Below are 14,870 nucleotides of genomic sequence, written 5' to 3' on the forward strand. Positions count from 1 at the left end.
CCTGACAGCTGAGCCGAAGGAATGACCCCAAAGTGGGTGCTCAAAGTCCAGAGCTGTTACTGGGTCCCTGACCTCTTCTGTGAGCTGGCCATCACCCCCAGGAAACTGATTTAATCCTTTATGGATTTTTTTGTTCAGTTTATAGTTTCCAGGAGGTAAATCTTGTAATGCTTTACTCTTTTTCTCTTTTTTTTAAAAGTAAAATGTCAGTAGATGCATTTTTTTACTTAAAAAAAAGTAAAAAGAAAAAAAGTGGGGCAGGAGAGAAGGAACCAGGGAAAGGGCTGTTTAGAAATACAGTTTGTGGCTCGGAGCGATGCCACCGGCTTCCTCTACAGAGACTGCCAGTTTCCCTTTTTCTTTGCAAGGTGTGTGTGGTTTTAATAAATAACTTTAAAAAAAAGTAAGAGGGGGGCCCGCAGGATCCGTCAGGAGACAGGTATCTATTTTGCTCATTATTTACTACTAAGAGCCTTTGGCACTGGAACAGAACCTCGTAAATCTGCAACCCAAGTTGAAGTTCATCTGGCCCTAGTCCACCCACTATTCCTGGAGGTAGCAAACATAAGCTCAGAGGAACGAGGTGAAATCATATTCTTGCTTTAAAATATATGTGTTTTTTTTTTTAAAAAAAGGAGAAAAGATATTTGTCTCGGGGGGAGGAGGAAATGGAAAGGGAGTACCAGGAGATGGGCATTCCCTTGCTAAAATGACTGTAGTTGAGTCTTCAGGCCAAAATAGAAACCTGAAGATGGGAAATAGTCCTCCCTCCCCCCACTTATAAATAGAAGGTTCCAATATCCTATTTGGAAGATTTCCAATACTGCAGGCCCAAGCACTGACTGGTTTTAAGGGTCTGTTGATAGTGACAATAAGGCTAGTAGCTGTTTGTAAAAACCGGGCAACTTGAAGAAGGCAGCTAGAAGTGGGAATTCTCCAATTGGCCATTTCCTCTATGCTCAGTTTTGAAGGGTTCTACCCCTTGCTTTCTTGAAAAGCCTGTCCCATTTTTATTGTGGGTTTGGTTGACAGGAATGGGACTCTAAACTCTTAAGCTGTCGTTTGCTGAGCCTTAAAGAGTTCCAGTTATTGGTTGAGTAAATGGTAGCCATGGCTAGATGTCAAAATTCTTCCTTCCCTCTCTCCTTTGCCGGGTAGCCACACTCACAACCCACTTTGTTGTGAAAAATTTAGCGATTCAGAGGAGGTGGTGCGGCAGCGCCACCCCTCGGTGAGTGAAACTATCTATTTGCAAAAGTCAAATATTTGAAAAATGTTGTGAAATGACCTTATGAGGATATTTTTTTTTCTTTAGGAAGGAGAGATAAAAGTAGCTTTTTAAACAAGGACTTTGTAGTTGAGCTCTCAAAAGGAGGGAGAAAAGCTAGGATGGTGTCATAATAGGCGAAGTAGTTCGAGTGTGTGTGTGTGTGTGTGTGTGTGTGTGTGTGTGTGTGTGTGCGCGCGCGCGCGCGCGCGCTCTCTTTCGGGGGGGCTTGCCTGGTTGGCTTTAAGTAGGTGAGTTCTCCTGGCGAAGGTAGCCCCCCTTCCCTCTTGGACTTGACCTCTCAGGGCACCCGAATTCTGCTGTCTGATGTTGAGACAAGGAGGAATGTTTTGGTGTAAAAAATCATAGCGACTGGAAGTCCTGTAGTTTTGCTGGCGGTGAAGATGGTGTATGCGGGGGTGGGTCGGGGAGGGAGGTTTGTGGATGGACTGGGGCAATGGTAGGCTGATCCGTAGCTGGGTTTGGAGTCCTCTGGGAGTCAAAGTAGTGTGGCGCGTGCCAGTTGCCTGCACTGCGCAACAAGTGGGAAAGCCGCCGCAGTGATCCGAGCGAGGGTGCTGTGTTGTGGGAAAGCTGGCAGGTTTCTCTTCGCCCCACTGGAAGCCAGGAACGGCTCCTCCCAACCCTCCCCGCCTCCCACTCTGAGACGAGAGCCCCACCAAAAGACCAACTCGTCCCCACTCCCCCATCCCCGGCTTAGCCGAGCGCTGTTAAGCCTGCCCTTGGCCTCCAGGACCCCTTTTCTACGTGGGAATCAGTTTATTCCCGACTTTTTTGCTGGTCGACCAGTGTTTGGCAGAAAGCTCTGGTAATGCCGTCGAGTGCCTTCTGCTTTTTGAAGACATGTGCACCCTTTCTTTCTCTTCCCAATACATTCAGCCTTTCGGGCTGGAAGAATCAAGGTATACTACATGAACGCAGCTCCAGATACCGCGTTTTGGTTGCCAGAGGCCTATGAGCATCGGGAAGAAGGAATTACATCTAGTAAATTCAGTGTTTTCCAGCTTTGTCCTATGGAGGCACCCCCCCCTTCCCTTAAGAGACAACAACAGCAAAAAGGTGGGGGGCAGTCGGGTGTGGAAGGCTGTGGTCGCGCGGCGATTTTCGCACGGGCTGAGTCCGCCACCTAGTGGTAGGTCCTGTCTGAGTTCCCCGCCTGGGGCAGTGGACCAAGCGCGTCACCTACGGGTCCCCAAGTATCCCAACCAGGTGCTAGGACTTACAGAGGGAGGGTACCCTCCAATGGGGATGACACCCAACCTCCAAAGTTTTGGTACGATGGATGAAAATTAGAAAGCCTGCGGATGCTTGCTCCATCCACAGCCACTCAGCGACGGGCATCTGCCTCCGCTAAGAGAACCAAAAAGTACCAGGTTCTGAAAACACGATTTCCCAGTCGCTGTGGCCTCTCCCCCGGAAAAGTCAATAGTGGAGGGATGCCACAGGGGCTCTAGGACATATATCGCTTTACAGTTGAGGAAACAGGCCTGATGAGAGGGTTAATGGTGAGTTAGTGACCTAACCGGAAGCAGATTTTAAGCTTCTGAATTCCAGGTCAGTGACTTAAAGTCAAAGGCGAGTTTATCTCCGCCCCTTTGAGTTATCTAAGAGAAAGGAGCAGAAGTCAGAGGGAGCCATGATTTTAACCTCTTAGGTAACCATTGTTGGAAAGGGTTCCCCAGCTGTCTCCGAGGAATTTGTTTAGAAAGCATAGCCCAAGATTTCCAGTAACAGACATGAAAAGCCTACGGTAGTGCTCAGGGGTGGGAGTCTCAGTTCTTGGGAGGGGGCTGTGCGTGTGATTAAAGGGCGTGATTATAGGGCGTGATTAAAGCCCAGTCCCTAGACTTGCAGAGATGCACCTCGCTGCTCCCGAGGCTCACATTTGGATCCTGAAATAGCTCTCTTCCCCTTCTTTCCAAACTTTGTTTAGTGGCTTGGCGAGAAATCAATTGTGTATGGGGGTCCTAAGAACAGGCAGAGTGAAATCCACAACAGCTTCTCAGCAAAGTTTTCTTTCTCGGAGCTCAAAATTTAAGATGGCAAACGCGCCACCGCGTGCTGGCGGCCCCTAGCGACCGCAGGCGCGCACACCCGCGGGAGAAGCCGTTGTTTCCACCGCCCTGGTCCGCCGGAACCGAGTTCCGCCTCTCCCGCTGCGGGAGCTGTTGGAGGCCGCGTCGGAGAAACGCGCCTCTGTTCGGGTTGGAAAGGAATCTGGGGACGTGTTTGAAGAGCGGTCAAGTTTGACTCATCGCTTTCCAAGGACAGTTAGTGCCTTCCATCTTCATTAACATGAATAAAGACTTTGGCTGACTTCTGTCCAGATCGGATTTTTAAAGGCATTGTTTGCCTGGGGAGATCATGCCTCTCCCCTATCCCGCCAGACTTTTGCAAAGGCCGAGCCCGGTCCAGCCAGGATGGCCAAAATATCTTTGCTCGTGGTCGGCTGGCATCGACTGCCGGCCTTTTCTGGAAGGCTGTCACGAGCTGGGCGCCTGGGGAGCGTCCCTTCTGCAGCTCCTCTTCAGATCTTGATGATAAAACACATCCCTCTGTTTTATTGCATTTCCTAGAAGCTTGAAGGCTTGCAAGAGAGCTGTTGGCAGGAAGTGTGATAGAAATGAAAGTCAGGACATAATGTCCCTGAACATCTCCTCGGTCACCCAAAGCGACTGCCGAGGCCACCGCGTTTTCAAATTCACTTTCATCTACTGTCTTCCTACCCTCCCGCCCCCCAGCCAAGAGCACGAGGAGTGTTTCTCCCCCAAAACAAAAACAACTCGGCGGTTTGACCCTACCCCTCCACCTCCAGATCACCATGGCTAGACCCGAGCAGCTCATTAGCTGAGACGCTGCGGAGAAAGGGAGCGCTCCGGAAGGAGCCCTGATGCTGGTTCCACTGCGGCAGCTCCAGCCTTATTAAGATCCCCCGTCCCTGCCCCTAAAGAGTGCTCTGCACCTCCAGATTCTCCTTTGGATTTCTCAACGAGTTATTGGAGTTATTAGATTACCAATAATCCAAAACCCCAACGGGATATTGAAGGGGGAAGGGCGGAAGGCATTCTCCAAATCGGGAGACTGTGTGTAAACTAGGTCAATGTGAAGGAGGGGCGGGGCGACAAGGAGTTGTCGGTTTTAAGCCTTGATGGAGGGCTCCCTCTAGTGTTAGGCAGCGGTAAAACATGATTAGGTTTGAGCTAGTCCCGGAACCACTGGACTCCTAATTTCCAATAAGTGTATTTACTTAATTTTAGCTTCCCTTCCTAGATTCTCATCCCATCCCATATTAAATTTCAGCCTTCGCTTTCACCTTTATCCCACTGGGCGAACGGATGAGAAAGTGGGATTTTATGAAGCGAAAGAGGCCCAGTCTTTACTGACCCCGCCTCCGCTGCTGATGTGATGCGCGGCGCACTGTGACGCTACCCGCCAGTTTTAGGAGTGGACTGCGGCCTTACAGGCTGCATCTTTCGCGCCCCCTACTCCCCACCTCCTGGCCCCCAAAAGTGCCTCTCGGAGCCCGATACTGAGACCGATTAGGCGATGGCGCCCAGGGATTATAATTCCGAGGAAGGCCACGGGAAGGCGAGGCAACCTTGGAGCGCGCCCATGAACGCGATAGGGTTTGCGCCCAGGCCCCTGCCGAATCCCGACCTTTTCTCTATGGTTCGGGAGAAATCAGATAAGGAAATTCCGAAATCTGGCCAGGTTCGGCCTGACAGCTCCTATTTTAAAGATCTTAGGCGGAAACCGAGCCTAGCTGGGTTCGCCTTCTTGCCAACGTAGGCGGAAGGGGCTTTCGGTTTAGTTTTCCTCCAGCTCGGCTGGGGCGTGCTGGATGGAGACCCTCAGTCCTCGGGACTCCATCTTTTTGACCTTGAGGCCTCGCCTAACCACTCCCTTTAAAACAGGGGGAGGGGCGGGGGCAAGCAAAATGAGAGAAAGAGAGAAAAAAAGACACACCAGGCAAACAAACACCGGAATTCGGCAACTTGAAGTCATGAAATACGCCTGGGATTGGACTCGAAATCCTGGGTTCTAGACCAGCTGCGCCTGACTTTCCCTATTTATAAAATTGTTATGGGGAAAGGGTTGAACTAGGTGAACTGTAGGAGTCCTGGACCGGGAGCGGACGAGGTATTTAGGGGAAAGTGTGCCGTATTCCTCGCGAGCCTCCTCCCCGGGCGCCCAGCCCCTCCGCCAACCTCGCTGGGTGAATCCCCAGCGGCCCGCGCGGCGCAGGCTGCGATCCTGGCGGCCGTCCGGGCCGGCAGCTTCCTGGAAAGTTACTTCTTGTTGGAGCCGGCGATAGGCAGAGAGTGTTCTTTGAAATCCGCTGAGTTGAGATCGACTACGTTCCGGGAATGAGAGGGTTGTGCCATTCCCCTCACTGCCCCCTGCCTTGACGGCGTAACAGGAAAAAAAAAAAAAAGAAAGAAAGAAAAAAGGCACACATAATGTTCGTTACCGAGGTGCACGAAAAGTTTTTTTTGAATGTAACCAAATTAAGGGCTGCCACCGGGGTACCGCCGGGCCTCCGCCGCGCCTGCGGGGGCTTCGAGGTGGACGGGCCGTGGTGCGGGGCAGCACGCCCGGGGGTGGGCGGTCCCTGGCAGACAGGTACGGTGTGATGGGGGTGGGCGAATCTGCGGATCTGCGCGGGCTTGCCCTGGCCGCTGGGCTCGAGTTTGTGCCCTTTTGTGTGTGAGCAAAGAGACGGGGGCTGCCTCTGGAGGCGGGAGGAAAAGGCTGGGGTCTTTTATGTTGGCTAGCTTTGCTCTCCTCACCTCTTGTCTCTCTCCCTCTCCTTTCTGCTGTCTTCTTTCTCTTTGACTTTTTTTTTTTTTTTTGGAGGGGGAGTTCCGTCTTTTTTTCTTCTTCAAACCCTTTAAAGGATCTGCCTTCTCAAGGTGCCTCATTGAAAATACACAGGGAAAGCGCCAAAGGAGAGAAAGTGTGTGGGGTGGAAAAGACCATGTTTAACTCTCACTTGGTGGTTTCCGCGACTGGGGCTGGCTGGGGTGGGGAGAGCCCACGTCTGGGCCCTTGCAGATGTCAGTTTTTCCTTGACAGTTGTGCTCTCTTGGTTGTTTCTGTGGAATGAGTCTTGTGTTTAGCAGTGGTGGGATGGCCGAAGCTAGGAGACGGGGTTTGTCCCGGGCTTTGCTTGGAATTAGTTCTGAGATCTTGGGCAAGACATCCCTTGGAGCCTCAGTGTCCTCCCAGTAAATGGAGGCTGTTATTGTTATCAGCCACAATAATGGATGGGAAAGAGCTGAGTGGTCCCAAAAACCAAACCAGATGCTGTAGTGCTCCCACACCTGCAGCATCTAGAGGGCGGCAGCATTGCCCACACCCACTGTAATCCACATACTCACTAGTTGTGGGGCTCCGAAGACAAAGCTAGCTGAGGAAGGAGTGGACTTAATAAGGACAGGGGCCTTAGTGTATGTGCATTGTTTTTGGTCTAGCCAGGTCGAGAGGTTTACAGTGGAAAGTGCCCAGCCTAGGGCCTGGCTGACAGTGGACCCAGGGGAATTGTTTTGTTTGTTTGTTTCATTCTGCATCTGGAGTGAGTCATTGCCACTTGTCAAGGTGAAATGGCAAATCTGGGCTTCCTGTGGTTCCCAAAGTCTGTGACTGGAAATCCACAGGCAAGATGGTGTTTGAAGCTTGTTCCAGGGCAGCCTTAGGTATTCCAGAAGGGTTGAGGGATCTCTTCCATGGGGGAAGAGGGGAAGGTTTATAAATAAACCTCACATGTGTCTTCAGCATTCGTTTTCCAAGGAGACCATCGTTGGACTTTGGTTAGGACCCATTCAGTGTATCTCTCTTTGCCCATCTTGAGTTAGAATGGGGAGAGGAGGAAATAAATAGGTTCTTTTGTCTTTTTCTATCCTCTCCCTTCCCCCATTTCCTTCCCCCGTCCAGTCCCCACTCACTCACATGCACACATTAACCTTGAAGCCGATGAGATTGAGTGACTGGCACTTGGGACCACAGAGAAATGTCAGAGTGTTTGGTTACAGACTCAAGGAAACCTCTCATTTTAGAGTGCTCATTTGGTAAGACTCAGCAGCCTGGAATGGGGGCAAAGTGCTTGTGTGAGGGAAGGAACTTAAAAATGAGATTCACCCACATCAGGGTGCTGTCTTGCATGTTCTACAGCACGTAGGCTGATTTGGAAAGGGACCAGGAATTTAAGCCAGAAGACCTAGGGCCAGGTCACTCACTGTTTATGTGGCCCAATATGACCTCCCTGGCCTTGGGCCCCTTTACCCGGAAGATAACCCTAAAGGGCTACACTTTAAAAAAAGTCGGGGGGCTTCCCTGGTGGCGCAGTGGTTGCGCGTCCGCCTGCCGATGCAGGGGAACCGGGTTCGCGCCCCGGTCTGGGAGGATCCCACATGCCGCGGAGCGGCTGGGCCCGTGAGCCATGGCCGCTGGGCTTGCGCGTCCGGAGCCTGTGCTCCGCAGCGGGAGAGGCCACAACAGAGGGAGGCCCGCATACCACAAAAAAAAAAAAAAAAAAAAAAGTCGGGCATGGGAGGGTGTGTGTGGTTTCAAATATTGTTTTGTTTTGCATCCCCCATGTGATCATAAATGAGAGTCTTTCACCTATGCTTTAAATTATTTTGTTTTAGAGAAACCAATTTGGAGAGGGTCCATATTTCCTAAGCGCTTCCTGGCCAGTTCTCAGCTAAACTGCACAGTTAAATCTTTCACCAGCAGGGGGAAGCACAAACTTGGAAGTTTGTAGCCCTGTATCTGGTCTTAGACCCAAGAGGAACGGGAGGGGAAATTTCAAAAAAGGAGAGAAGAGTAGATATACCATCTCAGGTTGAATTCTGCAGATTCCTTATTCCGTCTTAAGTGTTTCAGCTAGTCAGGAAATACTGCCTAGCTGTTTGTCCTGAGCAAGCCACTTGAACCCAAGTCTCAGTTTTGTCATCAGTGAAATAGGGATAAAGATGTTGACCCTGTTGGCCTTGTGGAATCATTCTAGGCCTTGAAAGATAATATTTTATCAGGTTTTGAAAAGCATCCAGAGTTTTTAGGCCCCTGAAGGATCATTCTCATTAGTATTGAAAGAATCACTTTTATTATTTTTTTCTTTCCCGTAAACTCAAGGGCCTTTGGATGGCATACATTTTTTACTCTGAGAGAGGAAATAAATGTGTCTATGTATATGTAATTAATGTATGAAATTGTATTCCCAGTACTCAGGGTAAAAACATTATTATCGCATGGCTTTGGATGCCCGTTGTTTCCGTAAGAGCCGAGCTGGAAAAAATGTTTGCTAGCTTGTGGTAAAACCGCACCAGCTGGCAGGCTGCAGCTATCAAAGTAAAACTAAATATGTGTGTCCTAAAATAAGACTATAGTGGACAATCTTACATTCATTAAATCAATTTCTGTTTGCTTTTTCTCTTCCCTGCAGGTTTTAAGCAAAATTTTGGACTGTGAATCAAGGCATTGGGTAAGTAAATTGAATTATATGCTTTACAATTTCGTGGACAAACTTTTCTTTTAATTTGCCAATGTATGTGTCTCTGTGAATGGTGCCACTTTTCATTAGATGAGATAAAGGAGAGCCGATTACCTGTCCGTCACACCCAGCCCCCACCCCTTTGCCCCCGCCTTCGACTGTCTTAACACTGTTGTGCGATCACTCATTCCCTTACTCATTTCTCGGTTCACGTTAATTTAGCCACCTACTATGCACCAGCAAGGCGCTAGGTGCTCAGGATACAGTCAGACAATCCTGAAGCCTAGCAGGGGAGAGACAGATGGTGACTGGGATAATGAAATGAGATGCCGATGAGAATAGCTACGATTTTTGAGAATCTACTGTGGACCAGGCACGTATCTCTAAGTTTTACAACTGCATAGGAATTACTACTCCCATTTTGGGAAACTGAAGCCCAGAAACCGTAAAACAACTTGCTCCAAGTCACACAGCCTGCAAAAGGTATGGCCCATGCGCTAACCTTCAAAGCATGCTTTCTCTCCCCTGTCACACACTCACTGCCTCTCAATGCTGGCAGCGTGTTTGGTATGTGGAAAAAACATTCAACAAATATTCATTCCCTTCCTCTTTCCCCAATAGGGTTTTCTGTTAACAAGTTGGTTAAAGATTATTAGCTCATTGTACAGACACGAAGAGTAATGCCCAGAGATGGGCCATGAATTGTTCAAAAGCAAACAGAAGGGAGCAGGCTAAGCCGCCTGCTCTCACACTCCTGGTAAGAAGGAAACAGGTTCTGGAGGACTAACAGGATTCTGACCTTTTCTTTCAGGTGAAGAAAAAAATGGCCTCGCCAGCTGACAGCTGTATCCAGTTCACCCGCCATGCCAGTGACGTTCTTCTCAACCTTAATCGCCTCCGGAGCCGCGACATCTTGACGGATGTTGTCATCGTGGTGAGCCGGGAGCAGTTCCGAGCCCATAAGACAGTCCTCATGGCCTGCAGGTGAGGGGTCTGGAAGCGGAAGGTGGGCGATGGATATAAGGGGAACGATGGTGCCAGCTGCCAGTGTGGAGCGTGGAGGCCTCTGACTGTGTTTGGGATCACATCTCATTTTTCTCCAGATCTCCAGCACACGGCCTGGCAGAGTGGGTTCCCAGGAAGCAAACGAATGAACACACTTTTAGAAAAGAAAGAGTTTCCGTTCTGTGGGGATAGAGGGAGAAGAAATCATATACTGTCTCCGGAAGAGATATGTTTTGGGCAAACATGGAGACTAACTTCAGTGAACCAGTGAAAAAATGAAAAGTGAAAGCGAGTTTTAAAATATTTTAAGCAAGTTAATTTGAGATCTTTTGCTCTTTTTTTCTGTGTCTGTATTTATTTATACCATGACTATATTTCTATGGGTGTTTCCGAGCATATGTAAGTTGGTGAAAGTGAGCTGGCTAATTCTTCATACTTGTCAAGTATTTCAAGTGTTCAGAGCAATCTATGTTACAGCACCTCCCTGGATCTCCATAGTGGCCTGTGTTATGGATGGCATGATTAGCTCCATTTCATAGATGATAAAATGAAGACATTCATAGGCGAACTGATGTAGAGCCAGGGATCTTGATTGCTAGTAGAGGACTTATTCAACGTCTACAACAAGTACCTTTGTTTTAAACAGTGGAGAGGTTTATATATAGAGAAAAATAATAGGTAACACTAACCGAATGCTTACTACGTGCCAGGCATCAATCTGTCCCCTTCACATTCTCATTCTTGCCACAGGCCTGTAAGGGAGACACTCTTGTTTCTGCTTTGCAGAGAAGGAAACCAAGGTGCAGAGAAGTGAAGTCTCTTACCCAAGGTTGCCTAGCTAACTACTGGGTGAAGTCTAGCTCACTTCTGGCAACACGCCCAGAAAGAGTAGAATCCAGATGACAGTCCAGAATTCTGGCCTCTCACTGAGCGCTCTTTCCTCTACCAGACATCAGGGTACCTGGAGGCATGGCTTGACACTGACTTGGCTCTTCTAGGAGTATTGACCTTGTGATAGTCTATAGACTTTTAGAAAAATCAGTCATCTGTAGATGTAGGCATCATTTTATTTGTCATCAATACCCAATTTGCTTCTAAAAAAATACGATAAGATTTTAAAAATAAGTATAATGTGATGGAACAAGAAAAGAAATGCTTATCCCAAAGATATAGACTCAAAATAGTTACTATAAATGAGTGCTAAATTTAGCTCTGGTAAGCTGTGCAATTAAGACCAAAAGAATACAGGTTCTGGGCTTCCCTGGTGGTGCAGTGGTTGAGAGTGCGCCTGCCGATGCAGGGGACACGGGTTCGTGCCCCAGTCCGGGAAGATCCCACATGCTGCGGAGCGGCTGGGCCCGTGAGCCATGGATACAGGTTCTGTGACTTTGTGAAAATCACTTGACCTCTTTGATCTTAGTTCCCCCCGTTCGTAAAGGGAGAGAAGGATAGAATCTACCTTGCAAGGTTGTGAGGAGCACGGGATAGTGTATGTAAAGTGTGTAATGACTCTCTGGGATTTAGTAAATTCTCCATAAATGGCAGCTATTATTAATTGCCATGGAAGCTCTGGAGCTAGGTCCAGGGGAGAGGGCCTGAGCGTCCGTGGTGACTGTAATTGATAACAGTTTCTATGTGTCTGTTATAGTGAGACATTTCTTTGTTTTACAGTGGCCTGTTCTACAGCATCTTCACAGACCAGCTGAAATGCAACCTCAGTGTGATCAACCTGGATCCTGAGATCAACCCGGAGGGGTTCTGCATCCTCCTGGACTTCATGTACACGTCTCGGCTCAATCTGCGGGAGGGCAACATCATGGCCGTGATGGCCACAGCTATGTACCTGCAGATGGAGCATGTTGTGGACACTTGCCGGAAGTTCATCAAGGCCAGGTGAGCTGCCGCCGAGATGGAAGCCTTGGAGATGGAAGGGATCAGACAGGGTCAGAAATGCTTGATAATGCTTGCACACAGAAGAAATAATCCTCTGTGATATGCCACAACCTACCTTTCCACTGCTTTTGCACACTCCTGCTACCTAGATATGCCGTGTGCATCCCCACTTCTGGCTTCCTTCCATTCACTTGATAGACCCTTTTCACCTACCCATCCTGCAAGACCACACCTGGATGCCAGCTTCTTCATAGATGTTTGTGCAGTTGTCACTTTGCTCTTTCCTCAGCTCTTCAGCTGTGTCTGAAAGCCTTTTGCCTTTTAGACTTTGCCTCTGTTTTCACTATTTGCATACATGTTTTAGTTCTCCTTTAGGCTTCCACTGTAACTATTTACATATGCCCCTTAGTTCCCCCACCAGACTGTGGGCTGCTTTACTCATCTTTTATGTCACCCCGCTCCTACTAGAGAGAACATTTATTGAATTAAATTGGGTTCACTGGGTCTAGCCCCCTACTTGAGGGCTGGTAAGACATGACTATCACGGAAAGATGAGGAACCTGAGAGCCAAAGAAGGGAAAAGCTTTGCTAAGTGGAACAGAGACTTGGGCCTTGACTTCTATAGAACCGTTTGATTCAGCTACTCCAGGATAATTGCATCCCTTCTCAGACAGAAAGGTTTCTGGCCTCTGTTTGAACATCTCCAGGAGCCAGGAACTCAGTGTTCCCAGAGCCATGCAGTTCTCCCTTGGATAGTTCGAAAGCTCTTCTTTACAGAGAGTTGAAATCTGGCTCCCTTCACCTTCACTCCTTGGTTCTAGCTCTGTTAACTGCGATCAGACTGAGCTGCCCTATTTTTCACCCACATAATGTCCCTTCAAGTATACGCACCTTGAGCTCTTTGTCTCCGTGGGTGATAATGGTGGCAAGATCATCATTCTGAATGCTTTCTCTGGGTCAGGCCTTGCGCTTGGAGCGTTCAGTAACTTGCTCCAGGTCACAGAGCTGCAAAGTGGCACAGCGGGGACTGGAAACCAGGTCTGGCTGCTGCAGAGCCAGGGCTTCCTACGCTGGCACGTGCTGCCTGTTCTCCAAAGTAAACTTCCCCACGGCTCCAGGCAGTATATAGAGCGAGTCCCTTCTTCACAGGGCACCAGTATGACAATGACCCTCCAAACATGTGGCACCAACATCGTATAAATTCGTCCCTCCTTGAAGCTCAGTTTCCAGGTGTGTAAAATGGAGACAGTAATTCCTGATCTACATCCCTTCTGTAAGGATGAAATGAGATAAGGACTCTGACAGCTTTATATTCTGTAACATTTGAATAATTATAGATTCATGCATATGTATACATATGGGACTTAAACATACAAAATCACGTCTAAAGAGGCACTGATTGTGTGAGTAACTCACTTCCCTTCTCTGGGCTTTGTTTCCCCAGCTGTGGGCTAGATTGCTAGACTTTTAGTGGAACTGCCTTGTAACTGCAAGTGTTTCCCTACTCCAGGGCCACATCGCCCATGTCTGGCTGACTCGAGTGCAAATGGGGTTTCATAGACCAGTGTCACTTGGAAGGTTCTGATTTGGAGGCCGGGGTCTTCTCTCTTTTTGCTCCTGCAGTGAAGCAGAGATGGTCCCTGCCATTAAGCCTCCCCGTGAAGACTTCCTGAACAGCCGGATGCTGATGCCCCAAGACATCATGGCCTATCGGGGCCGGGAGGTGGTGGAGAACAGCCTGCCCCTGAGGAACGCCCCTGGGTGTGAGAGCAGAACCTTCGCCCCCAGCCTGTACAATGGCCTGTCCACGCCGCCAGCCTCGTACCCCATGTATGGCCACCTTCCGGTCAGCAGCTTCCTCTTCTCCGACGAGGAGCTGCGGGATGCCCGGATGCCTGTGGCCAACCCCTTCCCCAAGGAGCGGACCCTCCCCTGCGACAGTGCCAGGCCAGTCCCCAGTGAGTACAGTCGACCGGCCATGGAGCTATCCCCCACTGTGGGCCACAACAACGTGTACTCACCCAAGGAGGCAGCCCTGGAGGAGGCACGGAGTGACATGCACTACAGTGTGGCCGAGGGCCCCAAGCCTGCTGCCCCCTCGGCCCGGAGCGCCCCATACTTCGCCTGTGACAAGGCCGGCAAAGAGGAAGAGAGGCCCTCGTCGGAGGATGAGATTGCCCTGCATTTCGAGCCGCCCAATGCACCCCTGAACCGGAAGGGTCTGGTTAGCCCGCAGAGCCCCCAGAAGTCCGACTGCCAACCCAACTCGCCCACGGAGTCCTGCAGCAGCAAGAACGCCTGCATCCTCCAGACCTCCGGGTCCCCTCCGGCCAAAAGCCCCACTGACCCCAAAGCCTGCAACTGGAAGAAGTACAAGTTCATCGTGCTCAACAGCCTCAACCAGAATGCCAAACCAGAGGGGCCCGAGCAGGCCGAGCTGGGCCGCCTTTCCCCTCGAGCCTACACTGCCCCGCCGGCCTGCCAGCCGCCCATGGAGCCCGAGACCCTTGACCTCCAGTCCCCAACTAAGCTCAGCACCAATGGGGAAGACTCCACCATCCCACAGGCCAGCAGGCTCAATAACATTGTCAACAGGTGATTTCAGAGGCAGTCCGGTCCTGGGGTCAGGGCTTACCTGGGCAGTGTTCTGGGGTCACTTCTGATGGGCGCAGGGGGCTGTGTTCTGCTCTTGCCTGAAATGCCGAGCACATTGGAGGTATGGGCCAAGGCCTATTGATTGAATTGGCCTAAGTGAGGAAGGACCTTAAGCTTCGGTATATTTTCACAGAGAGAGAATTCCCCTCCATGGTAGATGAGCATTCCAAGAATCCCAAGCTCCTGCAATCTCTGTGGCAGGGGGGAGTCCTCTTACTTGTCTTGGACCGAGGGAGGCTGTGGACTGTAGCACTGAGGGGAGGAAACTGGGCCCGGGAGTGGAGTTTGGGCTCAGGGTGGCCCCCATCAGTGATCTCGATGTGTCTGCTATTTGGAGGTAGGCTTGGGGATAAATAACTCTGGGGCTTCAGATTCCAGGTGGCCTCTGGGCTGCCTTGAGCACAGGGAGCGGGGGACGCACAAAGGCCGGCAGAGCGCTCTGCCCTGCTCCAGCTGCTGAGGCCCTTTCCTCCCCCGCCACAGGTCCCTGGCCGGCTCCCCACGCAGCAGCAGTGAGAGCCACTCTCCGCTCTACCT

The 14,870-nt window shown here is 50.1% G+C and overlaps 1 protein-coding gene across 1 annotated transcript; it reads left to right on the forward strand.

Annotated features, from left to right (window-relative positions):
- Nucleotides 1-6,220: 6,220 nt before the first annotated feature.
- On the forward strand, nt 6,221-14,867 carry LOC114483874 (B-cell lymphoma 6 protein; the record flags this gene model as incomplete). Its single annotated transcript, XM_028487332.2, has 6 exons — nt 6,221-7,356; nt 8,733-8,771; nt 9,592-9,764; nt 11,457-11,678; nt 13,302-14,273; nt 14,817-14,867. Coding segments are annotated over exons 3-6 (1,406 nt in total), but the record flags the coding sequence as incomplete, so codon positions are not given.
- Between the last annotated feature and the right edge of the window lie 3 nt (nt 14,868-14,870).

This window comes from Physeter macrocephalus, unplaced genomic scaffold (assembly GCF_002837175.3).
Source record: "Physeter macrocephalus isolate SW-GA unplaced genomic scaffold, ASM283717v5 random_1302, whole genome shotgun sequence".
In the NCBI taxonomy this organism is placed as follows: domain Eukaryota; kingdom Metazoa; phylum Chordata; class Mammalia; order Artiodactyla; family Physeteridae; genus Physeter; species Physeter macrocephalus.